We start from the raw sequence: 27,760 nt of genomic DNA on the forward strand, positions 1-27,760 counted from the left end.
TTTTTTTGTTTTTCAGGATGTAAAAAGTTATAATTAAAAATTCTAATCATGAAATATTAATGAAAATATCCTGCCATTGAGTTAACCTGTATTTTCAACTGATCTTTCAAAAGTCATGAACATTTTAAGAAGAGGACCACCGACCTTGGATGCAGAACGAGAAAACTTTGAAAAGTTTCAGGTTTGTAACTGGCCTTATTCTTATACCCACTTTTCAAGGGATTTAAAATTGTTTTTTTTTATTATAAACTGGTTGCACCTTGCACATTCTGGGATTAGTCTCAAATGGTTCTGTTATGTGGCCTACCTTTTTAATGTAGCTTACAAAATTTGGTATTGTATGTGACTGTGAGACCCTTTAAAAGTGTATATATTATGAATAAGCATAACAGCTACCTGTCATTGCATAGATAAACAGCTTCGCTGTTTTGTTATGTTTAGTCACTTAAATTACTTACTTAAGGTGAAACATTCAACTGGAAGGCCACATACTGTACTAGCAATACAAAACTTAGTAACCTTTAAATCCGTCTGTTTAGGCAAAAAGAATATATCACATATTCAAGCATTATATATTTCTCTTATACGACTAAGAATTCATTGAAAATTTCTAAACCTGATTTTTAGGGTTATAAGTTTGGTTTCTCCTCTCTCTTGATCTTTTAAAGCATTTAACCTTTTAATACCATGTTTAAAAATTCAAGATTTGACTGCTTGTTAATTAATTAAGACACACATTACTCTGTCAGCTTTTACGTGCTCTTGCTCGTTCAATATCCTGCACAAACACTTAATTGCTGGAATGGAACGAACAACAGCACCGCATTGCCACAATGTAAAGCAGTGCAGTGCGATCACACAGTTCCGGAATTTCCTGTTGTGTGATTTCTTGTCGCATTCACATTCCCTTGTTGTCGTTAGTCAGCAGTAGTATTGTCATCGCTTGTCGGCAGCAGTGAAAAAAGCCCCATGATGTCATAGCTTTAGCACAAATTGGCATTCTAGAAAAAGGGACTGCTCGCACAACTGTTGTGCTTCTCATAAATTACTTTTGATTACTCTCAGTTAAGCAGTGTTGTTGTTTGGCTGCCTAAAGTTTATAAGCAGTAGCATTTAAGTGTTGTTTTCAAAATGAGGAAGGCAGCTTCGCTGGACCACCTTGACGATAAAAACGCATTTCATTTTACACAAGATTATATTGTGAGTTGTTAGGTGTTGCATTGATTCTTTGAGATTGTGGAGTAGTATAACTCAACCTTTTGCAAGTAGTTTACAATTTGAAACTAGATATATGTATATTTAAAAAAACTTTCAATGTTAGGATAGTTCAACGTTGCTACCAAGCCTAAATTTTTAAATACCTTTGATAGTCTTTGAATTGATTTGCACATTGAATTGCCAAAATTGTAGTTATTTTTTGTTAGCTTATTTTTAAACTATTTTGCATTTATACTGTTTTTTTATTGATGAAAACCTTGTAGTTCATACTTGGCCAGTTTATTTTAGTTGTATTTTAAAACACTAACAACCAAGGCTATGAATAAGGATAAAGGAATTGAAGAGTCGTCTGATGTGAAATTGTTTTGCTCTTTATAATAAATGCAAAGCATTTAACTATATGTAAATTTGACTGTAATTTTGCAGACGACAAGCATACACAAGGCAATCAACTCTGCAGAAAACGCTGCAAAAGAAAAACATATTCGAAGTAGGTTTAAATACCCATAATTAAGGATATATATATATATATATATATATATATATATATATAAAGAAGTAGTGTGGTGGTTTGAAACATAGCAGACTGAGAATATGTTAAGTTAACTTTAGAATATAATTATATACCGACAAGATTTGTAACCCATCACGTCTTGCAATGCTTTAAAAATATATACTTTGCTTAAATAATACTAAACCTTTTTTATTGTGGTCTACTCAAACTGATAGATTGTATTTCACCCAATAACAGTATGACCCTTGGGATATATATTATAATATTTAATACAAACAAAAAACGTTTTTATGTACATAGCTGGTTGTGGTTTCTTTTGTGTACAATCTCTGTTAAGAGCTTGTATTATATACATTGATAATAATTAATGTGTAAAAACAGATTGTCAAAATCCAGCTATTTTTAGGATCCCATGTATAGCCTCCTGATAGTAAAGCCATAATATTCTATAAAATTTCCATTAGGTTGTTCAACAATGTTTCGTCGATACCTGTGACATTTATTTTCCTATATATATATAGAAAAACATAAAGCATTACACCAGTAACTATATAATAACATAGTTAAAGGTCGTCATATCAACAAGCATTATTTATATATGATTTATTTAATTAAAAGACCCTTACTGTAGTGATGTCATATGAGATACCAATATCATAAAACAAGGATACTGTTTATTCTGGTTTGCTTGACAAACACATCCTGACTTGTTAGTTGGTTGGCACCAAACATTGCGGTTCAGTTTGTGTTAACTTAGCATTGTAAATAGGTCAGTTCTAAGAGGTGTATTTGACCTTACCATTTAATTTAAATCCATTACACTAAGCATAAAATTGTTCTCACATGATAATAATATAACATTAATATTTTGTTTGATGTGATTTTCACAATATACAAATATATATCAGATTCCTAAAGCTTTTTGCCCTATAATAGACCTTTTTAACACAATATGTTTCTAAAAACACTGGCTAAACTTGACTTGTTTAATATGGATAACTGTTTGTTTTAAGGCTTTGTACAATGTATATATCCCATTCTGATAATATTTTGAGTGTGTATTGGAGCCCAACTTTTTAAAGGGTTAAATATTTGCTTTCAGTAGTAACGGAATATTCAAAATAGATAAATTGTTAAATTTCATCGAATATATCAGAGGTTAGCATTTTGCACTCACCCACTTGCCAATGCGAGTGCATTTTGCCTTGCCGGGTCCTAATTGATACCCACTAACTGACTGGCAAGTACCTCAAGCAAAAAACTAAATAAGTTAGCACTCCAAATATAAAGAAGTTAAATGATTGATAAAAACATGAGGTAGGGGTGGTAGGTGGTAATTGGTAAACTGTGAACTGGTGTGCAACCCTGTTTTAGCAAGTGTTATTTCGCCCTACCGTGAATATAATATAAAATGTATTTAATTAAAGCGATATTACCCATGATTTGTTCACAGACACCATATTGGGTTCTCACCAGGAGAAGGGTGCACAGACCTTCTGGCATGTTGTTCGACGGTTGCCACTGTCAACCGATTCAATTGTGGGCTGGAAGTTTTGTCATGTACTACACAAGCTACTTCGAGATGGACATCCCAATGTAAGTTAACCTTGATATGTGACTGTGTTTAGCTGTAAGAGTTGTCCACAATCTTAAGAGCAAAAGGTTTTGTTACTTTGGTTTTTACTTGGATTCGTAGGCATTGAGTCAGATTTTTAGTTAAATGACAAGCACATTTTGTCTTAAAATATAGTAAGTAGAAATGTTGGAACATTTTTTCTAAAAGTCTGATTGAAAGAAATTTTATTGTATCCTTTAAAGATAATGCTTGCTAAATATGTAATTTAAAGATCTTTTTAGTGAACCATGAGCAACATGTGTAACCCTGTAAGACCAAGTCAAGATAGTGTTGCCAAATGGGTTCTCATATTAAATAGTTTTGATTCTGTGCAGATATTTTCCCATTTAGTCTACAAGGGTATTTCCAAACATCTGCACTATGTTTGCCTGAATGTTCATAGACAAGTCTGTGGAGTTTTATTTAGAAGAATTGACCACAACCAGCAAAGGCAAAAGTGATTGTTTGCTAAATGACTGTACCTTATTTATAAATAGATGTCACCACACCCTCTTTAATATATGAATGGCAAACTGTGATTAAGGAGAAATGCCATCCAAATTTCTACTGCTAAAATTTTTGTTTTGATAATTTTATTGTAACGATGTGACAGATTAACAGTGCTGTGTTGTGCAAATTTGCCATATTTAATAACAATCATATATATGTATTTTACAGGTCATCAAAGATTCCCTGAAATACCGTCAACAGCTGAAAGACTTAGGGAGAAATTGGGTAAGTGAAAGAGGCATTTTGTAACACTGTATTTAACAGCCTGTTTAATTCAAACCTTTCACCAAATTTGGTATTTAAAACAGAAAAACATACTATAGTATTTCAATTTTTTTTATGTCATTGTAGCAATTAAGCCAATCAGTTTGAGATATTTTGTTTTCGTTTCCAGTTAAAACATGTCATGACTCTTATCTGCTAATTATGCAATGGCTATATTCCAACCAGCATGTTTAATTCATAGCCATGCAAAGAGATAATTACGATTTTGAAATGCATTACATCATCCCTAGTAAAGAGTGATATGGTGCATATATGTTATATTTTTGTGTAACAACTCATAATTGTTTCTAAAGCAGGAGATGACTAATATTCTAACTCCCGAATGACACATTTAACTCAACCCCATTATTCTAGGCTTATCACCTAATTAATTTGTAATTTACTCTTTTAATTTATGCCTATTGCCTTTTTAACCTTTGTATATAGATTGATGTTGAAACTTGAAGGGTTATTTTTTTAGTATTGTGTTTACAAATTAAGTTTGTAATGCATGCAATGTGATATACATGTAATGTAATGTTTCCAGTTATTTTCCAAATCTTTAATATTTGTGTGATTTCTCGTATGTAGGGTCACACACCACATGGCTATGGCAAGCTCATCGGATGTTATTTACAGTGCCTTCTGGGTAGAATGGACTTTCACAAAAAGGTAAGTCTAACACTCATGCTCTGATATTTGCTGAGATATTCTTCTAAATAGTGGTTATGATGCCCTTGTATTAATTGTGCGGCATTTCATTCGGGAAATTTCAAAATTTAACCGTTGGCAATTATTTAATGTGACAGGTTGTTTCTTTATACGTTGTAAAGCAAGGTTTGTATTTCTACGTTTCTAGTATGATGCATTTCCTGGAAACCTTTACATCAGTGAGGATGCACTTGAAAAGATTGGTCAAAATGATGTAAATGCTTTGTAAGTACCAGAGCCTGTTACTTTCTTTATTCAGAAAGTGTTTTTTTTCCTTAAATTTGCAGCAGTCTTGATTCATACAAAAGTTGTTCAGTGTGTTCCATTTCTAACTAGACGAAATTCCTGGCGTTGCCCAGGTTAAATAGAATATTTACCGGTTATTCGTAAGACTTCGTAAATGACATAAATAATGCAAACATATTTTTTAAAATGTCATAACAAATTTGCTTATGCCTAAACGTTTGAGCTGTGGCATTTATGTCACATAATAAAATATGAGTCATGAGCCAATAAAACAATTATGGTGTTTTAACTGCTTAAAGCCTACGAAAAACAACACAGTAAAAACCCGGTATCATGGTTGTAAAAAGTAGTTTTGTATAGGAGCTTAAAAAAACCTAATTGTGGACCTCATAACAACACCTTCTAAATTAGATCTTCTGTGGTGAAACTTTTGTTAAACAAGTTGACTCAAACTGTGTTTCAGCCTAAATCCAGTAAAACATAAATTCACACAACGTTTCTGATTCCATATTCATTAAAGGGCAACATATTTGCTGCTTTTGAATAGTCGTTTAATAATATAATATATGCTTATATTGATTTCTTATTTCAAAATGCACTTTTTTTATTGCACTTTTTTTTTTCAGTAGAAAGAGAGTGGGCCAAATAATAATAATAATAAGTCGTTTTTATCTTAGCCTCACTTACTGCACTGATGATGGCAAAAGAAATTGCCGAAACATTTGCTAATTAAAGAATGAATCTTTTATCTATTATTTGGGCCACTCTCTTTCTACTGAAGATAATCAACAGATCCGTGTTTAGTGTTCCTAAAAATGCACTTTCATATTACATTTTAGGGGTTGAAAGGCCAAATCTAGGTGTTGACCTGAATACCTACTAATTTATCACAGATTTAACTTGTATATATGGTGATTCAACCCATTTTAAATGAATTAACACTTTGCTTCTATGTAGTTTTCGTAAGTTATACTAAATGTTATGTATTTTTGTTTTATGTATGAAGTCAATTCCTTAATTAAATGCCTACTTTCAAAGTGAAGCACCCTAAAGTGTCAAGTATATATACTGCAGGATAGGCACTGTATTATGACATCACACATAATTTCCTGTTGCTGACCTTTTTAACCTGGCTTTATTCATAAAGTTAATGCTACTTGCATCTCAAGTCTGTAGTGCATCTTACATCTATCATGAAACTTAATTAGCTGAGTAATAAACCTAACTTTAATGTCATTTAAATAGGTCCTAGGACTCCTAGCCATATCTATCCTAATTTGTTTTTTTGTAATTAACAACCCATGCAAAACTTATATTTGTGCAACAACTAATGATGAAACTTAGTATTTAATTTTTTTTTACATAATTGCAAAATGCAATAGAAAAATGTTACTGAGGTACACTATGCATATGTAGACGTCTGTAATGCAGCTTGTAAATAAATACAAATGTCATATAGGTTGAGTTACAAGTCAACTTCATCTTAATAAAGACGTTTTTATACGCACTTGTATCATCATTAGTTAATATGACCGAATTTCTTCTTTTATAAGTGAGGTTTGAATCGATATCAGTCACATTATCTGATGTAGCTAAGTGTGTATCGCAACGTCTTTATTAAGATTATGTTGATTTAGTCAACATATGTGGCATGGTGATTTATTTCTATTTACTTTCACCTTTCTGGCTTTGACATACACTTTTAAGCCACGTTAGTGCAAATTTTAATAATCAAAATTTAATTTTTTTGAAAAAATATGGATTCCTTTATTTAAAATGAAAATATATCCATTTTTTGTTAAAGGTTATTGGTAATTTCAACTAACCCACATTCATATATCAGGCTAAGGTTTGTTTCATTATTATCGTTTTACACAAATTGTTTAGTTTTTTGTATATAATTGATTTTCTTTTCATTCCAGCTTTGAACTCAGCGTTGATATTTTGGATGGAATTGACGCTTTAATGGAGCTGCAGCAAAAAAGTAAAAAAAATAAAAATGTTTTTGTTAATCTTAAAAGTCCGATTTTGGTAAATTTTCACATCTACTTATGATAATTTTTATAGTACTTGTATGACATTTTTTACATCTACCAACTATAGACACTAAAAGGCCTAATCTTGTAGTTTGTAAAAGTGTTTAAAAGAAAAAGTAAAAAAAATAGTATTGTTAGTGATCCTTTTTTTGCCATTTTTAAAGCTTGTTTACCAAACTTTCAGTTGAAGTTTTAGTTATATTCTTTGTGATACGATTTCAAAACAGTTTAACTCACATTCATAATATAACTGTACATGTGCCATTTACACACTTGGTTTAATCGTTGCCACCCCATAATGCCTGAAAGTGATCCATTTATTATTGTCACGCCTCACCAAACCTCCATAATGGACCTAGTATTTGGTTTCTAGCGTTGGGCTTGCTTGCTCTTTGTAATCCAGCGTCGGTAATGGAGTCTGACAAGCAATTTTAACCTTTCTTTTGAATTCTGTTAAAATGTTGTTAATTTGTGAATGGTACACATTATTTTTACCCACTACACATGATTCTCTTCGTTTTAAAAATAATCAAACGTTTGCGAAATAATTTTTTTTACTTTATTTTTAATTTGCTCCGCAGTAGGGGACATAAATACAACAAGGTCACAAATACAACAAGGTAACTGCAACCTTTCGGCACGCTTTGTTTTCACGTAGCTATGGCAAATAAAGTTCATCATCTTCTTAATTGCCACTTCCTGAAAGTTCCAGTGTTTATTCTTACTGGCCCCTTAACATCTTTATATTTACTGGTCTCTTAAAGTGTACCGTTTGCCTTCCTTTATTAAGAGTAGCAAATGTCAATTTTTATCTGATGTTTCAAATCTAGCCCACATAACTTTAAATATCTATTATAAGTCTAAAATGCGACAAGGCTTGAACTCATGACCTCGAACATATCGGGACAGTCGCTCTACCAATTGTGCTACACAGACTTTATACTAACATGCGATATACCAACACTACATTTAATTTTTCGTTAAAATATTAGATTGTGCTTAATGGATTTCAATTTCCCTTTTTAATTATTAAAAAATGTAATGTCCTTCAGTCAATTAACAAATAAATAATATCGTAATAACCAAAAGTTTGCATTCAGATAAGCATTACAAACTTAAACAATTAGATGCATAACGTTTTTGTATCGCTAAAATTACCCCCATAAAATTGTACCTTTGAGGGTAATAACCCACAAGTTAAGTAGCACTGCTTTTAGTTTCACTACGAATTTCAAATGTGATGTTGATCAAATAGATATCTGCCTTCTAACCAACTTGACTTATCGTCGTTTTAACAGTTTTTGCAACGATGGACATGTCTCGCGCGGTATCGCTCACCCCACAAGGACAATGTCGGCTATCTCCATGTATTTTGGTCATTCTTGACTCGAGTCAACTCTACGACTATGTGGTCAAGCTTCTTTTCAAGCTACACACATGTAAGTACTTGAATTTAAACCACCCAACAAATTGCCCTTCAAAGGTGTGCTAAAGCAGGGATTCTTAAACCGGGATCCATGGACCCCTTGGGGGTACATGAACTAGTTTTAGGGGGTCTTTGAAGGTCTAAATGAAATATTAGTATATATTTAAAAAAGAAAAAAAAAAACTGTTTAATTAAAAAAAAAATATATAAAACGTTTTCACACTGAATTTATTTGACTCCATTTCACTCAAACGTTTTTTGGCCGGAAACAGCAGATTTTTGAAGTCTATATGTATTGTGACGTAAATTTATGACGTTTTCTCTAAAAAGTTCTAACCAACACTGGTCTATGCGGCGCAAAAAATTTTTTAGGATCTGTGGTAAAAAAAGTTTAAGAACCTCTGTGCTAGAGCGTAGAGCGTTAAGTCACACATAGTGTGCCGCGACATTCCAGTGTTCCTTGATAGGAGTTTTCTAGAGCTTCCTGATTGCATCGCGACTCCTCGTAACTGTTTGTACTCTGAGTTACTTACTAAGGTCAATTTCAAGTCGCCGCATTGGCATCAGAAATTAGCATTTAATTAACATTTAAGGCCTAAACCCAGTCACCTTTTACGACTATTTTAGGTACTGTTACTTCGTAGATATTACTGCGTATTTTGCTTTATAATGTCGTAATTCGTAGATAATTCCGCTTTGAGATATATTGTTTTTTTTTAATTGATAATTTTGCAAATTTAACAAAATAAATTATCGTGTATTTAAAACAGGGGAGGCCCTGACGAAGGCTTGCCGGATAGTAAGCCGAAACGTTGGTAGAAAATAATATATATTGCCAGAGGAACCTGTTTTAAATATACTATGCCTGGTAGCAACAACATATTTATAAATTATCTTGTGTTCCCACTTAAAAACTTGATTAATTAATTGTATCACAGATAAAAGAAACTTTGTTTTATAGAAAGTGTGTGGTGAACTGAAAAGTTTGAGGAGCACTGTGCTAGACCCTTGAGTGTGGTGAAAAATTGCAAACTTGATAATTAATAGGTTTAAAATTTCTCTTCAGAAATTACCCTATACTTTGGAAATATTTGTTAATGGTAGAATTTTTGTTCTTTGGTTTGAAATAGTTTAGGACAATGACCATTGTACATCTACATTGCATTTTACAAAATACTACATGTTTTGAAACCAAAAATTAAAACAATCAGGCCTAGGGATAATATTCATTTTAATTTTTCTTACTTCCTTTAGTATGTTGCCTCGCTAATTGCGTTTTGTGTTCACAGTTAAACAAAGTTAAGCAAAAGGTTGTACATAGATTTCAATCAAGTTTGTAGAGCTCTTCTGGCAAATGTAATTTTTATTCCGACGTTTCGACGTCCTATACAGGTCGTCTTCATCAGGGTAAATAACCCTGAATGCGACTAATACAGTGCACGATAAACAAAGGGAAAAAAGAAATGGAACGCAAGCTAGATTTCAATCTTTTATTCCCGTCCTCAGGTTTACCCGCTGACACGCTAAGCGGACATCGCGCACGTTTTCGAGACTGCCACGCAAAACTGAAGAAGTTCTACTACATCTGCAGCAACCTTCAGTACTTTAAGAAACTCATCCAAGTCCCTCAAATGCACCAGGTAAAAAATTTTGACCAATCTTGTGCAGAGGTTCTAAAACGTTTTCAGAGAGACCCCTAACAATTTTTGTTGGTTCGCGTGGGGTCTATATTACATTTTAAAAGATAAGGTTATAGATTTACGTCATAAAACAAGTACGACGCTTGGTGTGTTCAATCTAACCAGTTATGGGCGGCAAAATGTTTTTTTTTATCTTTTATTTGCAAATGTTTTTCATTTGAAAAAAGTTATTCCATTTTCAAATTTTAGGACATATTGTATCCCTTAAAACTTGTCCACGTACACCAGGTTAACCCGTTTAAGCCTTCACCCGCGTTTAAGCCTTTTTTTTTCGGCCGATTATTTTTGCGTGTTGAAATGCAGGTTTCAGGATGAAAAATCTCGTATAAAGATATTGTATAAATCTAAACAGTCTAATTTAAATTTAGTTTAAGTATTACTGCAAAAGGCATTAAAATTGTCTAAAACGATTTTCCAAAAAATATTAAGTTTTTTATGTAGAAAAACGTGTTTTAACATTTATCTACGTTAGGTTTCAAACCAAACACAGTTGTAACTTTAGGTTAGTGTAGCGAGTTGAGTTGCTAGAATGCCATGATATACTAATCTTACTGTATAAAATTAACTAGTTTGCAAAAATGCTTCCTATTGTGTTTGATTATGATATGAAATTGTACATGTTTTATAACAGAACTGGTTAATTGGCAAACGGCCAACGCCTGGTCATAACAGCATGTAATACGCTGTGAACTTGTTGTTGGTGAAGCTTTGGTAACAGTTCCAGTTAACGTTATTAAAGGCCATAAAATTTGCTCAAAAAGCAAATATATCCCTAAAAAGACATCAAAGTCCCTCAGTATTTGTTTTGGCCCACGCTTTAAGTTTACCATTTGATCAATCTCTTAAAAGGAATTATATGTTATCGTTAACACAACGCATTTTTAGTCTAAAATCCAAAATTTTTGTTACTAGAGCTGAACCAAAACCGTCTATTGAGTTGACACCGTCTTCAATAGGCTTCTCTTCGTACAAAATCCACAGTACTTATAATTACAACTGGTATTTATGACGTCATAATGTTAACGACGCCGCGCCCCTCGAACAGCGAATGTGATTTCTGTTCAAGTGCGTTGTGCCACCACGGCAAGGTCCTTGTGACCACAAACACGACCTTCCCATGTAGACTTAGACGACTGTCTCATTCTAGTTGTTTAGCTCAAGAAAATAACAAAATGTCGATAATTTTAAATTTCTTACAGTTAAAACAATGCCGTTTGTGTTGTAACAGAAATTTAAAATCTGTATGTCCTCATGCAGCACGAATATATCCTCTTACGACAGGTTCAGTTGTACTTAACCCCAATCCAAATCCTAATTGATTGAATGATCCCATCCTATAATTTGAAGGGTTTTAAACTATGAAAATAGAGAATAGGAACACTATCGACCCCTGATGAGCCACTATCGACCCCTGATGTGGTGGCAAAATTCCTATGTAACAAAATTTTATGTGTGTGTTTTTATCTAAGTAGTCGTTTTTTGTGTTTTTATCTACGTAACCGTTCCTACTTAGCGAAATAAAATTCAGGCATCTGTGGATTTGATGGGCCTACCGAATCCGGTCAGCACTAAAAAGACTGCCATTGTTTTATACAATTTTTTTCTTTATAAAAGAGTGTAGAAACTTGCAAACAAATCAATTTAGTTTTTTAGGAGATCGTATTCCATTCAAATTACGGTAATTTTAGACCAATATTTTTCAGCTGTTTTACGTTTCACAGAAGGGCTGTTAAAAGTTCCCCATTACCAAACATAACCGTCCGATTTTTATTTTCCAGACGGTGCCGGACTTTCTGATAGCGTCCGATGGAAGCCATGAGCTTGGTCCTGTCCGTGTGATGCCCGAAGAAGTGGACAGAGCCCCTTCGCCAGAACCCGAAGTAAGTCACACCGATGACTGATATTATCGTATTTGATAAGTGATGCTGTAAGTAACATCAGTACATCACTACACTCCTACAAGAAACCTTAACGTAATGTATGTCCTACTCAAAATCCAAAACGTTTTTTTTCTTCAAATAATACGCACTGTTAGTTTTACGGAAGCCTTTGACAGAAAACTGTGATCTATTTGTTGTTCCCTTCTGTGTACTTATCTTTCATTGACTTAATATGGTACTGTAAAGCCCCTTTAATGTTAAGTTGTTCGTACTAACGCTAATAATATTAACAACTAAACTTTAATAGTAAGTTGTTCCTACTCAACTGATAATAGCGTCAAGGTTGTTTCTCGACTCGCTACCCTCTGAGCCTGTGTAGATAAGTTGGAAGAGCGATATTCCCGGTTTGGTCGGAGGTGGTGGGTTCGAACCTCCCCATAGGCTAGTTGTTTTTAGTCTGTCAAGGGCTTTCAATGTACTATAATACGTAAGCTGTTTTCCTTGATCAAAAAACGACTTAAACGAGGCTAGTTCACAGTTATTGTACAGTGTACTACACGTATACATGTATAATGTATCTTTCATTTACTATCACAGTTTTCTCCGATATTTGCCAAACGTTAAACGCAAGCGGCAAGATTTAAGAAACCTGATTTTTAACTTAAAACAAATTTTCTTATCAACATAACTTCACGTGCATTGGCATTGGCAGGCGCAGTCTGGCTCCCTGATCGACACCGACTTTGACGATTTGTTCGGCAACGCTGAAGAGACGTTTAACTTCAACGGGACGCCTCAACCTGATCACAGGGACGCTGAGATCGAGATGCTTAGGTCCGAGATTCAGAGATTAAAGGCCGAAATCGAACTCATGCAGAACGAGGTGAAAATGCTTACATTGAAAACACGCATAACTTTTTCGGGCGTTTATATTGCTGACACTATTTCGGTTAGGTTTCGGTGGGTGAAGTTCTATTGTTATATTTATTCTCTTATTTCTCCCTTGCTATTTCAATTTTGACAATTCGTCATAATTGTTGGACAAATGTGCCTTTTCGCGGTAGTTCTTAGGAAATTAAGTGTGTAAGCAAACTTAGGAATTAAGTGTGTAAGCAAGTTAACTTATCGTGTCGTTCGGAAAAGTTGCACATTTCGTTTTAAAGATAACCTGAATTCGTTTTAATTTAGTTACAAGACCAAGTTATGATGTTTGTGAAACAAATTAAAATCTCAAGTAAATTCATTTCAAAAAATACTTTTTCCGTCCAAGTGAACGTTTGTGCTTCCACCCTTCGTTAGACTTAAAAAATCATCGTTGACACAAAATGCCGTCCATAACCCCTCATCTGCACACCAACGTGTGTCACGTGTCTAATTTCTCACCTGTTCTTTCTAGCATTCAGAGGAAGTCCGGCGCTTGCTCGACCGAATCGCCAACCTTGAGCGCGACCTTGACGAGAGCCGCATGATCGCCAGTGATGCGTGCAATGACGTAGTACAGCTGCGGCAGCAAGTTTCCGACGCCGATTCTCAAGTGGAAAACGCCGTTAAGGCGCAGAGCCTATTGCAAAATGTAGAAAGTGAGTGGGAACATTTTTTTTTCGCGTTGTTTTAAAGTATTTAGAAAGTATTTTGAACATGCAATTTAAAGTGTCCGAAGAAAGTGCGAATAAATTATGATTATTATTAAAACGTGTAAAATAAATAAAAAAAAACGTGTAAAATAAATAAAAACAATTGTTTTTTCGCAACTTTACGTGTCGGAAGAAATGAATTAATTATTTTTTTATTGTTTTGTGGTAATATGCAGCAAAAGCTTTAATGCAGAGTAGTGTTCACTGTTCACTATCGTTTTTACCAACAAATTTGCGCAAGAGCCGAAAATCAGTGCGCAAAGTTCCCAAATAAAATAACGTAAAGTGCCCAAAAAGGGTCCGCGAAAGACCTAATTTTGTTCTTTACTTATTTAGTCTGTTAATATCCGCGTGTATTATATTCACGGACTTAGTCAAGTGTTGCGCGTTTAACCTCCCAATGGTTAAGGCAATTCTCGCGCGTATTGCAGCCACCGATTTTAGCGGTAATCAATTTTCACTTTTAAACTTGTTACGAATTTTTCTTACGTGGATAGCTTTGCTGCATAAATTCAGACAAATTTTAATATAAAATTGCCTCCAAAAACATTTCAACAAAACTTTAATTTTAATCATGAAAACATTCCGCGGATAATGGAGTTAGCTCTGTGACCGCGATCGTAGTTTGGTCACCCCAGTTTTAAAGTATAAAAAAAATATGCAGAGAAATTATATTTGCTGCAGCGTTCTTTACATGTAAGTCTAAATGCGCTCCAAAAAGTTGTATTTAAATAAAATGCGACCCACTCTCTCCTAGCGAGAACTTTTGCATGCAAATGTTTAGCGCCTCAGACCAGCTTCACAAGTTGCTCCTCTCACATTTATCTCACTTTGCTCCTTAGAGCGCGCGCAGGGTAGCGAGGAAATGTACAAGAAGATGAAGGAGAAACACATGGCGCTCGTCAAAGACCACGCCGACCTGCTCAGAAAGGTTTGTCGCTATAGATTGGCCGTATATACTTACATGAAATGACGAGTACTGAAGTTTCTGCCAGTGCAAACTTCAAATGAATACTACGCTACTGCAAAGCGTTTTTTTCACTCTGAGTTGATCTTTCACACTTTGGTTAAAGAGTCTGTTTTTTTCGTAAGTGCACTGACTAAAGTCATATTCTAATAATTCCGACAGCGCTTTTTTAAGGTAACTAATTTAGAAAAAAAGTTAGCCATAAATATTTTTCCCAAAAAACAACAAAATATAAACAAACAAAAAACTTTCCTAAAAATGTTTTTAAAAGTTTCGCGACCCAAGATAATGACAACTAAGTATGTAATAAGTTAGTTTTACTGAATCTGTTAAGCTCCAATACATTTTTGCATTTTATGTGAATGAACTTGCACAACTCCATATTCCTCCTCTTAGAACGCGGACACTCGTCGTCAAGCGGAGAGCCTCCAGCAGAGCGCAGGAGCAGTTGAGAGCGAGAGAGGAAACCTCCTGGCGGAGATCCAGCTCCTTCGGAGCCAGCTGGAGGAATCCAAGAGGAGCGAGGAGGAAACGAAGAGGCTCCAGAGAGAGCTGCAGGAGAAGTTGCTAGGTTAGTTGTGCGGAGTGAAGATGACCTTTTGTTTATTCACGTCCTCATCCTAATGCTCTCCAATCCAACACCTAAATTCATCCCAAACCCCACGTTTGTTCTTGTATAGGCTTATTTATTTTGTTCTGTATTAACGAGCTGCGCATTAACGAATAACGAAATGGTGAGGATGTGGATAAACAAACGCTGAAAAATACAATGTTTTTCAACTGCGCAAATACATATTGACATAACACATCGCTAGGATGTTATGCGATTTGACCCCCAACTCACCAATTTAACCCCATAAATTATCACATTGTCTCCCTAGTGGTAATTTGGATAAAGGATATTGTTTTAACTGTTTTTTGTTCAATATTTTTGATTTAGGTGGCAATTTAATACTGGCCGATACCAAATCAATGAAAGCATTTTCAGCCATGATTTGCGACTCAACGCTTATTTTCTACCTTTTTATGTAAACTGATATAAAATACTGAGTTTGCGATTCAAGTTGGTTAAACTTCCAACTTGTAAAGCACGTTTTGATCTACCCTAAACAAATTATCTTTAAAACCTTAAATTTTATCGATTTTGTTTATTTGAATAAACAATGACGTCATTAGTATCGAATTGGTGCCGATGCCGGATGACAAGTGCTAGAATCGGTTCTCGTCTGATATCGGTAATATCGGTGCCGATTCGATGATAAACTAATTTGTACACCTCAGACGTGTTTTGTAATCAACGTACAGTTCTGTGCGTTTTAATATAAATTTCTCAAAAGAAGTTAACATGTCAAGTTAACTAAACAAACTTTGAACTAATATCCTGAAAACATCTTCCCTTAAATGTACGGTTGACTAATTTCGCTGTTTTGCCATAGAATTAAGTTATTTACTATCGGTCGAACGGCGGCACGTTTTTACTACATATCCGGTATCGGGATAAAACAAGTATCTGAGATCCCTGGTTGGGAGTAGAGATATTCGTTACTGCTTACTTTTATTCCGATTTTTGATATCTTTTCAACTGATCTGGTAACATTTTTTGGTGCAAACAATAATCAAAAATATAATGTTGTCCAAGAAGCATCTATGTGGACTGCTGGTCTGGTGACACTTTCCTGTTTAATACTTTAATTTAATTTAACTTCGATAAACTTTGAGCGGTGCATTCGCTTATTGCGCTTATAAAATCGTATCTTGAACCACGTCACTAGCTGCCAAAAAAATGAAATAGATCCCATCCAAAATTGAAGGCTTTTAAACCACAATAATAGGCGGCGAATTGAAATCATTTAGTATTTTAACTTAGACCCGAACTAAACTAAAACCTCGACAATCGCTCAACGTACCTAAAATAGGTTCTTTAACAACAGGTCTAGCGGATAATGAAGTTGGGGAATTTTGCTAAAAAATTGACACGATAAAATAATTTTTAAAACAAAATATCTCCTGACCAAAGTAAATGACGACAATGGATTTAAATCGACCTGCAGATAGTTTTTAAGACATTTCTGTTGTAATCAAATTCAGTCATTTTATAAGATGTAAAGAAAAAAATATATTTCGCCAAAAAATGCACCTTCACTCCTTCAGTCTCTTCACTCCTTCAATTTCAATAATTCTGCCCTAATTTAGGTCCATTGTCGTCATTTACTTTGGTAAGGAGATATTTTGTTAAGAAACGTTTTTATCTTACCGTGTCGCTTTTTTATTTTGAATGTCAAATCGTTGTGCTTGACATATTGACCCGAAAAGCAATACTTAAAACACGTGCCTTAAAGCTGTTAACTAGCGCATGCTTATAAAACTGCGTTCATAAATCGCCGCAGTTTAAGAAGCAAGACTAAAGTCTCACCAAATTTCTACTGAAATATTTGTAATCGCCCTTAAATTTTTTTTCTACATTTACAGCATTAGCAGCTGACGAGGCATGCGACATGGTTCGTAGTGCGGTGGCTTCACTGGATGACGAGACTGGAAGTAGTCGCACCTGCAGCGCCGAATCCCTTCTACACATCGCCACTAAGGCAAGCGACGCTCTTGGAAGCCTGGAGAATGACGTCAAACTGTACGCGCAAACCGATGGTAAGACATTGAACTGGCTGAGTTGAACTTTTTTAGTAAGCCAAAATCTGTACGAAATCAGATGTTGCAACATTGAAGTGTTGGAACCTATCGAAACTGTTTTATTTTTAAGGCGATAGCGCAAACTTACGATAAGACCTTCTTCGTAAAGTTTGACTTTGTTATGTTTAAAATGAAGTCAGTCAATGACTACGAAATCAGTTATTGCAACCAGGACCACGGAGTCTGGTAAAAACAACTCTAGTCCGACTCTGAAAAATAAACTCTAGTCCGACTCAAGGTAAATCACCGATTCCGTATTTTGTTTCTTTCAGAAATCGGAGGAGTGCTTCGCAGCTTGTCGTCGTTCGGTCATTGGATGGCCGAGGCGGTTGAAAACGGTGGAGCCACTTGTAACATGGCCCCAGACCAACAGGGCGCTGGTAAGCGGTACTTTTTTAGTTTTTGTTCGTGTGGAAACACGGATGTGGTATTCGGTATTTTGCAATATATTTTTGCACCTGCACAGTAGTTCGAGCACATTTTGAAGTCGCGCATGATGAGTAGAATTTCGAGTATTTCATTATTTTCTATATAAAAAAGCTAGATTATTTGTAGAATAATATTGTTTGTTTTTCCTTTTTTGCTAATTGTCTTTTTTCGATATATACTGAGTAAGCACGTTATCATAATTTAAAAGCTCAACCATAGTATACTGCATGGAGTTGTTTCACCGTAGTTGTAGTTGCAAGACGTCTAAAAACCTAACCAATGTGTTTTGGCGCTAAAACACCCTTTTTATAAGTATACACCTATTCTATTCCACCCACCTGTACAGAGTGTTGTGTGTTATTTTCATGCCTGCTTAGCTTTAAGTCCAACCAAATGGAGACATCGCCTCTCTCAGTTGATCATGGGTAAGTTGCTCTTATCGCCTCAGTCGAGAACAATGGACAATAACCAAAGAAACACGATTAACGCTTTTCAAGCACTTTGCATGTCACCGATAGGGATGTCCAATAAATTTCATGCCAATGGCGATATTTTAGGCAAAAAAATCTTCCATTTGACTGTAAATGACACGGTCAAACAAGCAAGCTTGGACAAATTGCAACTTATATACAATATACATAGTGTTTGGCGCCAAAAAAATTGTACTTTTTTTTTTATAAAATAAGGTAATAATAAACCTTTAAAAGTGGAAAAACTCTTCATTGAAAAGACAAACCATGGCTTCACTTGCATTTATTTGTTTGATATCGGATCGGCACCGATACCACCCTAGTATCGGATTAGTACCGATACTGCTAGTTGACATCTGGTATCGACTCTAAAACGATATTATCGGACATCCCTAGCCACGCATCTTCATTCCAGCCTCCTTGCTATAAGCAACAAACTTGTATTTTTAAATTGTTGTGAACTGCTTTAGGTGATTTTGCTTTTGAAGTGTCGCAATAAAGTGCTACGATCATTTGGGTGTAATCATTTCGACTCTTTAACAGCGATAGATTTAGGGTTATTTTTACGAAAGAAATAAATATAACCTATAGGTGGTTCATTAAATTAACGAGTTATTAATCAACTCGTCAACCTATATTCTCAATAATCCAAGCATATACATCAGGACAAAAAAAAATTGTAAAAATAAAACATTAAAAATTAATCATATGTGGTCTGATTATCTATTTTGTGCCCCAATTGGTTTATTTTATAATTCCGACATAGTTTTAGTGTTTACAGTGAAGTTTGTTTGCAATTAAAACATACCAATTTATCACAAGATAATAATAATTCTCTGATTTTTACCAAGTTTTATCATTTTGTATCAATTTCTATTTTACTTTACTGACTTAAATGTCTTTGCCTATTTATTGGACTTTTAGGAAAAAAAATCGTCATTCTCCATTCACTAACAATTTCACGCAAATAATGCTCTTTCTTATCATCTAAACTCATCTGAAGCTTTCTAAATTAATATTAAAACGGTGAATTGGACTAACGGTGCCTTTATCCTGTTTAAAAACTCCATAACTTCGTTGAGCACTAACCGTAACAGCAGCAATGTACGGTATATTTTTAAATGTAATTTTGGTATAAATTTTGTAAAACAAATTTATTAAAAAGAATTGGGTTTTCAATTGAACTAAAATTGTTTCTTACACCAAACTCGAAGACTATCCAACTTTTTTCCTTAATAACCAATATAGCGTTTTTCTCTGATCCCTTAACGGGAGAAACCATGTAAAAACTTAAAAAAGCCATGTAAAACCTATTTTCACACAAACCGTTGTTACCAAATTGTAACAACTGCCATCTATTATATTTCAGCGTTGGAAACCGCCTGTAGAAACTGCGGCAAGGAATCCTTATCCTTTCTTACCGATATCAAACTGAACGCGAATAATGCAGATGGAACGAGCACCAAAAAACAACTGATGGAACTACTCAATACTGCACAGGTTCGTTGAAAATAAAAAAAACTAAGTTTTGTTTTCAAGCTTAGTAGTAGCATCTATTGTAAAGTGACACATGCTTTTATTCTAAGGTATATAGAAGTCTGTCTTCTTCAATTTGATGCTGCTATTTGAGCTAAATTGGATAACGATTTTTTTAACTTTGAGTTAATTTTTACAGTGTTAATTTGCTTTGTTTGGTGTTTAGATACATATTTAAAAAGTCGTGACAACTTGTATATAATTAGCAGGTATAATCGGAAACATTATTAATTAATCAAAGTTGGATTTTGCGAACTATTTTCCTAACCTTTAAACCACTGTTAAAAGTTTCGTAACAACACGATTTGAAGTTTTTATTATGTAAACGTTTCTCCTGCGTAAAAAAATCAGCCAGTTAGCGCCACCTGCCGACGATTATGCTATTTTTTTCCGCGGTGACCTTCACAGGAGCTTCTGCCCAAGATGTCGGACGTGCGCGGCGGTGACCTCCATGACCTTGTAGAGCAGGAGATGGCATCTACGTCATCAGCGATCGAGCAAGCCGCGCAGAGGATAGAAGCGCTGCTTAATGAAGCGAGGCAGAGGGACTCGGGAGTCAATCTCGAGGTTAACGAAAGGTAGGACGTTTGAGTGAGTTTTATTTTGGACAATCTATGTCCACCCGGAATATATCGAAACTAATGTATCCTTAATAACGTTAATAAAGTATAACTTACGTAGACCATTTTTAGCGTAATAGCGGACTCCAGCCATAAGATCAAAATAAGAACAATACCAACGTCGGAATAACATACAGTTTGCACACAAACGTTTGTGTGCCATAGTTTGAACAGCGCCATTTGGCCATTTGTTTGAACCTGTTTGGGGTTAGGGGCGGGTAATGTCGGGGTTGAATTTATTAGGGGACCAAGTGATGGAGATAGAGGTGATTTCGGTTAAGTAAAAGTTATATAGGTGCGATTATGGCCATTTAGTTCTTATTCTGACGAATTTTGGACATTTTCTGCTTTAGGACGGTATTACAACTATTTTGTATTAGTCCCATTTTGGTCTTATTCCTGACTGTGTTTTGTTACGACGTTGATGTTATTCTAATATCGGTCTTATGGCTGAGGTCCCTACGAATCCAGACATATTGCTCAATGTTTATTGATACAAAATAGTGACTCGAGTTTATTTCCGAGCAACAATATCTGAAGCAGAATCATCTAGAATGCCATAAGATTAAGACTTACGACATAATAAAGATAAAAACGCAGTGAGCAGCACGTCAGAATAAGATTTAAAATCGTCTGAACAAGACCTACCTGGCTGGCATCGGCGGCCTTGGTGTCGACGTTTGGGCGCCCTAGTTTGAAGTTTTGAACGGCGAATTATTACGGGAGTTAGTGATAAAGTAAGGGTGGGGTTTTGGGTTATAGGCGTGTGGTCCCTATTTTGGCCATTTAGGGCATATTCCAGCGGGTTAGGTCACATTCTCATTTGGACGTAATTATATTTACGTCTATTTTCTATTAGTCATATTTTGGTCTTATTCCGAACTGCGTTGTATTGCGACCTTGGTGATATTATCATTTCAGTCTTACGGCTGGAGTCTCCTTTGATATTGACTGGCCTTTATGTTTTCCTACCAAATAGTTATGTCTTCCTTTTTTATGTTTTGATTTCAGCACTTATAAGTTAACGGTTGTTTTCCAGGATCCTTGATTCTTGCACGGAACTGATGCAGTGCATCCGAGTCCTCATTTTGTCCTCCAAGGAACTGCAGCGGGAGATCGTCAACCAAGGAAGGGTAGGACCAACTATAACTACTTGTACTGATATATGTAGGGTTCGGCATTACGATTTTCGTTAACCTTCGGTCGCTATGTCAACAAGTCAATATGTCGCTTAACTGGATCTAGCAAGGATATAGGGTCCATTAGCTGGTGTAACTAAAGCGATTAGCGGGGTATGTCACAAGGTTTTGTCACAATATACTTCAAACATTTCTAGCCTAAGATATTTTATCGGATTCTAGTTGTGCTATTTCAGCGGTTGCCAACCTGGGGCCGTGTACGTGCTTGGGGCCGTGTACGTGCTTAGGAATGTACTAGGGTTGGCGGCCATACGTTGATACGAAATTTTGTCCACTCAAGGCGGAAATGTGACTTCTAAAACTGGTCTAAAAGTACGCAGTGTTTGATGTTAAAGGCCAGGCAGACATCAGCCTTCAATTGCTGGTCTTTATATTGGCTAATACCATTGTGAGCAGGGTCGAATCCCGGGGGACCACCTGGTCATGACCTTCCCCCAAACTATATTTTTCGCCTAGTTTTACTACGTAATTTTTTATGTTGGGTGTACATGTATGTGCTTGGTTGGTCTGTCGGAGTTTTAAGCAAGTATTTTGTACAATTCGTCGGTCTAGGGGTGTTTTAAAATACCTCTTAACGAAGTATAAAAGTAAAATAATTAGGAATCCGTTAAATCAAACCCCAAAAAACACTGAATACAACCAAAATTGAAATGAATAAATGCTTCAGAAAAGCAAATTGAAAAATAAAACTATTTTACTGCTTTAGTGAACGACCCAACAAAATCAAACGGCGATCCTTAGGTTAACAAAGACCGTTTTAACCCGTTTCATTGCTTTTGTTCAGGGCGCTTCATCTTCCAAAGAGTTTTACATGAAGAACTCCCGTTGGACGGAAGGCCTCATCTCGGCCGCCAAAGCTGTTGGTTGGGGAGCCACTATGCTCACGTAAGTACGGCCAATCTGCCCTTTTTGGCAATCAGTTGTTATTGTTGTTAAAGTATAAACAACAGCTTTCCTCAATAAATTTAATATGGGGGGGAGCGGATTGAGTAGGTAAACAACCGGATGAACTAAAAAAATGTTTTGTACTTACAACATTTATCCAATTGGCTGTGAAAAAATATGGGACATTTTCGTTTCACTAGAAAAAAACAAGTAAAATCTTCCCAAGCATCGTGTTGATGCAGAATTAGAAAGGTGTTTTTAACTAATTCTGAACAACTAGAACATCACAAATTACAGTTTCAATCTTGGCTAATGGTCGTTTGTGAAATTCTGGTTATATAAGATAGTTGAATATGTAATTATTATTATACCTCATATTGTAAAAGTGAAAACAAAAAACTTTAGCAAAAAATCCTTTAGCTCGTCCATTATACAAGTCCTATGTGTTTGCCTATCTTGGGTAGCGTAGTCGATAAAACCGAAAAGGAATGAAATCGGTCATTAAATTTTCTCTTGGATCTGATATTTACAGATGACCCTTTAACGTAAAAAAATATAAAATGACGGTCGCTTTATTTAGGGTAGAGTTTCCTTGTAGTACTACGAATCACAGTCTTGTTAGTAAGGAAGCTTTGAAAAACCTTAATTGGGAGATCCTTTCGGTTTGCGGTGTTGTAAACAAGTCTCCTTGAAGTGACTAAAGTCCCAGTCAAATAACCAGTCCCAGTCTAAGTCGTCAGTAGCTTATATTGTATGATATGTTGATAGTGTAATTTTGTGTTCAGGGACGCAGCGGACCTTGTAATTCAGGGCGACGGCAAGTTTGAAGAGCTGATGGTTTGTTCACACGAAATCGCAGCAAGCACAGCGCAACTGGTCGCCGCTTCTAGGGTAAGGGGTGACTTGCAGAGATGTTTATTTAAATAAAATAATAATTATTTATAATCAACTGCATTGCCACGAAAATATCGTTTTTTTTGCTTGGGTTTTAGTGGATTAAGCTTAAAGTTTAGGAAAGATCTAAGTTGGGAACACAATAATCTTCTAATTTGCCTTAAAATACTACATTATTTAAAAATCTTTTAATTAGAATAAATCTTAATTTACAGTAATTAAAAATAAATTAGTGGTACACAGGGATCGGGCAAAATATGACCTATTATCCAAGGTGTTAAAATGCACCTTTAAAAAATGTCAAATTACCTTAAAGTGTTAACTGCCTGCAATTAAGTCAAAAAACACTGCATCTTCGAAAAGGACAAAAAATATAGCCATAACTTTAAAATTGCAACTCGACAGGTGAATATAATTTAAATAACAATGGATATATTTTAACTAATAAGTGAACATATCTTGATTGACAGACCAACATGTCATGATTAAAGGCGTGTTTTATATAATGGCTTAACGTATTTCGATTGACAGGCCAACATATTTGGATTAAAATACGTGTTTGAATAGTGACTAAACATGTTTTTGCGAATTTATTTTGATTGACAGGCTTACTTGAAATAACAGCTAAACATATTTTGATTGAGAGGCGAACTTATTTGATTGACAGGCGTGTTTTAAATAACAGCCCAAACTATTTTGATTGACAGGTGAAGGCCAGCCGTGACAGCGATCGACTCACTAAGCTCCAATCAGCGTCACGTGGCGTGAATGGCGCCACCGCGCGGGTGGTGGCCTCGACCAAGGCCGGCCGGCGCCAACTGGATGAGAGTAGCGACTCGCTGGCCGACCTGGCCTCGGCCATGACCTTAACTCAAATCAAACGACGAGAGATGGATTCCCAGGTTAGAGACTTCTATAGGAATGTCCCATACTTGACGTTTCAGTCCGATACCGATATGCTGGAAAAAAGTATCGCTATCCAATACCAAATGGCGTCATTACTGTACTTGAAGCATAAAAGCAGAAATTAAAACCAAAGGTCTAAATAAGAATATCAAAGCCCATACAGAAATAGGTATCATTTTGAACGTTTCGAATAACTCTTTATTATTCAACATAGCTATGTTGAAAATGAATAAACAGTTATTCGAAACCTTCAAAACGATACCTACTTCTGTATGGGCTTTGATATTCTTATTCCGTCTTACTAAAACCAAAGGTATTTAAGAAAAAAATGCTTTAGCTTAAAGAAGTTCAGTTACCTTTAGTTTACCCTCTTATTTTTATCAATTTAAATTTCGAGGTAGAATTGCTGAGTTTAATTAAAAATTATGGCTGCAATTCCTATATTCCTTTGGTATCGGACCGGCAACGATCCCAATCTTGTATCGGACGAGTACCGATTAGCATCGGGTATCGGCTCTGATCCGATATTATCGCACATCCCTATTAGAGACTCTATAATGTTATTTTGTCATTGTAAATTTAAATAAGTTTCGTCAAAAATAACACCTCTGGTAACTTTAATTGACACCTAACGTTTCGGCGACGTATTTAAGTCGCCTTCTTTGGAAAGAATGACTACTTTATTTGATTATTATTATGCCTGGTTGGACCAATTTATATATTGGGTATTTCTGTTGTTTATTTGTACTCTTGCGGAATATTTTTTGTGTTTTTATAAAATGTTCTTAAAAAAGTTTTTTTACGGAAGCGTTTGACCAGAAAACAAAAAAAAAGTTTTACCTGTAATTGCTTCAGTATTTCAACTAAAATTGCCACTATACTCTTTCACTTTCCACAAAAACTGAAAATCCACTGCAGTTAAAAACGAGCTAATCCGATCTGATACAAGTATTTTTTGACAGTTTGTAAGTATTTATTATTAACACAATGACTCTTGGTCAAGTGGATTCGTATAAGATTCAACCACCAATAAATCAAAACAATGCTATTAGTGTTCCGCCTAAACCAACATCATCACAGCACCAGTGTACCTACAAACAATATTGCCGTATACTTATAAGTAAGATAAACCCATATCACAAGTTAACAAGATAGCCGAAGTAAGGGCAAGTACAATACAGTTCCATGCGGTCGATCACCTTTAAACCCAGATCATAAACCTACCTTTCACGCTTTAATTTTACTAAATTTACTAATTTACCCTATGAATGACGTCATTTAGTGTAGGATGGGGCGGCCGCACTTTGCCCAAAATATCGAGTATCGGTAGCAGAACAAAATAAAAAACATTCCTAATGCTTAACCGATAGTTACAGATAACTTTGGAAATTGGAATTAATTTGGTGCACTCCCATTTAAGTACTTTTCCTCACCCAGGTCAAAGTGCTGGAACTGGAGCAGGCTTTGAATCAGGAACGACAAAAGTTGGGAACTCTTCGTAAAAAGCACTACGAGCTTGCTGCTGTGAAAGACGAAGAAAACGAATCGCCTGATGTACGTAATTTATATTTTTTTATAATTTTGAGATAAACGATAGCTGAATAAAACACAATTTTTTAAAAATACGACGAATTTATAACTCACTAAAATTGAAACGAGCTCTCAATTTTGTTCCAACATTTTCCTCAAAATATAGCCTACTGTAACAGTTGGTGTAAATTTGTTGCAGTCCCTAGCGGTCACTAAAGCCAAAACTTAAACCTGCAGCTAAAATTTCGTCGTATTTTTAAAAAAATGTGTTTTATTCAGCTATCGTTTATCTTGAAAACAACTAGAGGCGGCCCATTCAAAGCACGTATTTTGAATATTTTTAACATTTTGTATTTCGAACTGTAAAACAACGCCACTTAAGATCTTTCTTCGTTTTTTATCCCTTGTTGTAAACGCTCATAAAATACTTTTTAATTATAATAAGTTTAAAACAATTTTACCTACACAAAACTTATCTTTAAACCTTTCAAACTAACCTTTTGTGCTTTTATCAGGCTTCGCAAGAAAGCAGTCCACAGGGAAACAACAACAACAATTACAATAGCAACAACAACAACAACAGCAACAACAACAATCAGAACAAGATGAACGCACGACCTTCAATCGGCAAAAAGCCTCAAGTTCTGCCGAAACCCGAAACAAGTTGAGTTGCTTTTTAGGTGCCCAAAAACTGCAGTAATCGTTGAGAGATTGAAACCTGGTTGTTGTAGCACCGGTCAAACGGTATATATAGTACTTAGACTTGGTTGAACACCGCAGTTAAATAAAATATTTTTTTTGTTGGTCCTGTGGTGTCCAAACTGTGGGCAACAAGACCATTTTCAGTGGCCATACAGCTATTTGAAGGAATTGCAATTATACATGTTAAAGCTATTGTTAATCAATGTGCACTAGCCATTAATACACATGCTCAAAACGTTTAGGTTTGGGGACCGCTGGCCTAGCCCTAAGGTGTATTCGTATAAAATATTGCTTTCAGTAGACATAGAGTTTACAAAAGCAGAAATTATTCCCATGGCTGGCAATTCTTTAACCACCCCCATTCTACACACAAAAAAAGAAATTTGTGCACTGTACCTGTAGATATTTATTTTAGTTAAATCAGAATTACGTTTTTTATTTTACAAAGAATGTTTTTAAAACTCATTTTTTCTCCAAAGACACAAGTTGATTACTTGGAAAAATGTGATGATAAACGTGTTATCATGTAATGTCCATTTTAAGTTAATTGTGTTTTCATTTTAGCATTTATTTTTCGTTGTCTACAACTGGGTAAATATCGCTTTAAGATAAGTGCTGCCTGGACGGTCAAACTATTGATGTGAAGATTATAGCTTTCATGCATTGTAATACCACATGTTTTAGAGACAAAAATGCACAGCTAATTTGATGTCATTCATTGTAATATGAAGGTTTGTGATTATCAACAATATAGTTTGTACTGAAGTGTTTGGCCTCTATTAGATGCTTAGCTATATGTTTTAAAATGATTTAAATTACTTCAAAACTCTTATAGAAATATTACTAATTTAAACAAATATCAAATGTAGAAAATTTAGCAACTTACCATGATATTAGCCTTTGTCATTTTTAAGGGTATTTAATACTTGCGTCAAAATACTTTTTAATTAACACAAGATAATCATGATTTTCTTTTTCTTCTTCTTTAACTGCACTTGTATAAAAGCTGCCATTGAGTAATGTTTACGCTTTCGGTTACCGATAGTGTAACAACTTTTAATGTTGTCCAAGCTTGCATTTTTTTATGTTCGTTGGAAACTTATTCGTTCTTGTTTTTTGTACGTTACATTTCAGGTATGACCGTAGCTTGTAGAGTGTAATAAAATATACCATAGGTCTCGGC

General features: G+C 35.0%; 1 protein-coding gene across 1 annotated transcript; it reads left to right on the forward strand.

The window, feature by feature from the left end:
* The first annotated feature begins 20 nt into the window (after positions 1 to 20).
* On the forward strand, positions 21 to 27,760 carry LOC146146971 (huntingtin-interacting protein 1-like). Its single transcript, XM_083388501.1, has 25 exons — positions 21 to 181; positions 1,645 to 1,708; positions 3,186 to 3,328; positions 4,026 to 4,082; positions 4,713 to 4,793; positions 4,981 to 5,057; positions 7,001 to 7,062; positions 8,413 to 8,553; positions 10,047 to 10,180; positions 12,019 to 12,120; positions 12,833 to 13,003; positions 13,517 to 13,700; positions 14,597 to 14,685; positions 15,118 to 15,292; positions 17,191 to 17,364; positions 17,679 to 17,786; positions 18,213 to 18,260; positions 19,675 to 19,805; positions 20,250 to 20,419; positions 21,501 to 21,594; positions 22,445 to 22,545; positions 23,331 to 23,436; positions 24,147 to 24,341; positions 25,783 to 25,899; positions 26,391 to 27,760. Exons 1-25 carry the CDS (start codon positions 116 to 118, stop codon positions 26,541 to 26,543), a joined length of 2,943 nt encoding a protein of 980 aa, XP_083244627.1. The 5' UTR covers positions 21 to 115; the 3' UTR covers positions 26,544 to 27,760.

This window comes from Ascidiella aspersa, chromosome 4, assembly GCF_963924565.1.
Source record: "Ascidiella aspersa chromosome 4, kaAscAspe10.2, whole genome shotgun sequence".
NCBI classification, from domain to species: Eukaryota; Metazoa; Chordata; class Ascidiacea; order Phlebobranchia; family Ascidiidae; genus Ascidiella; species Ascidiella aspersa.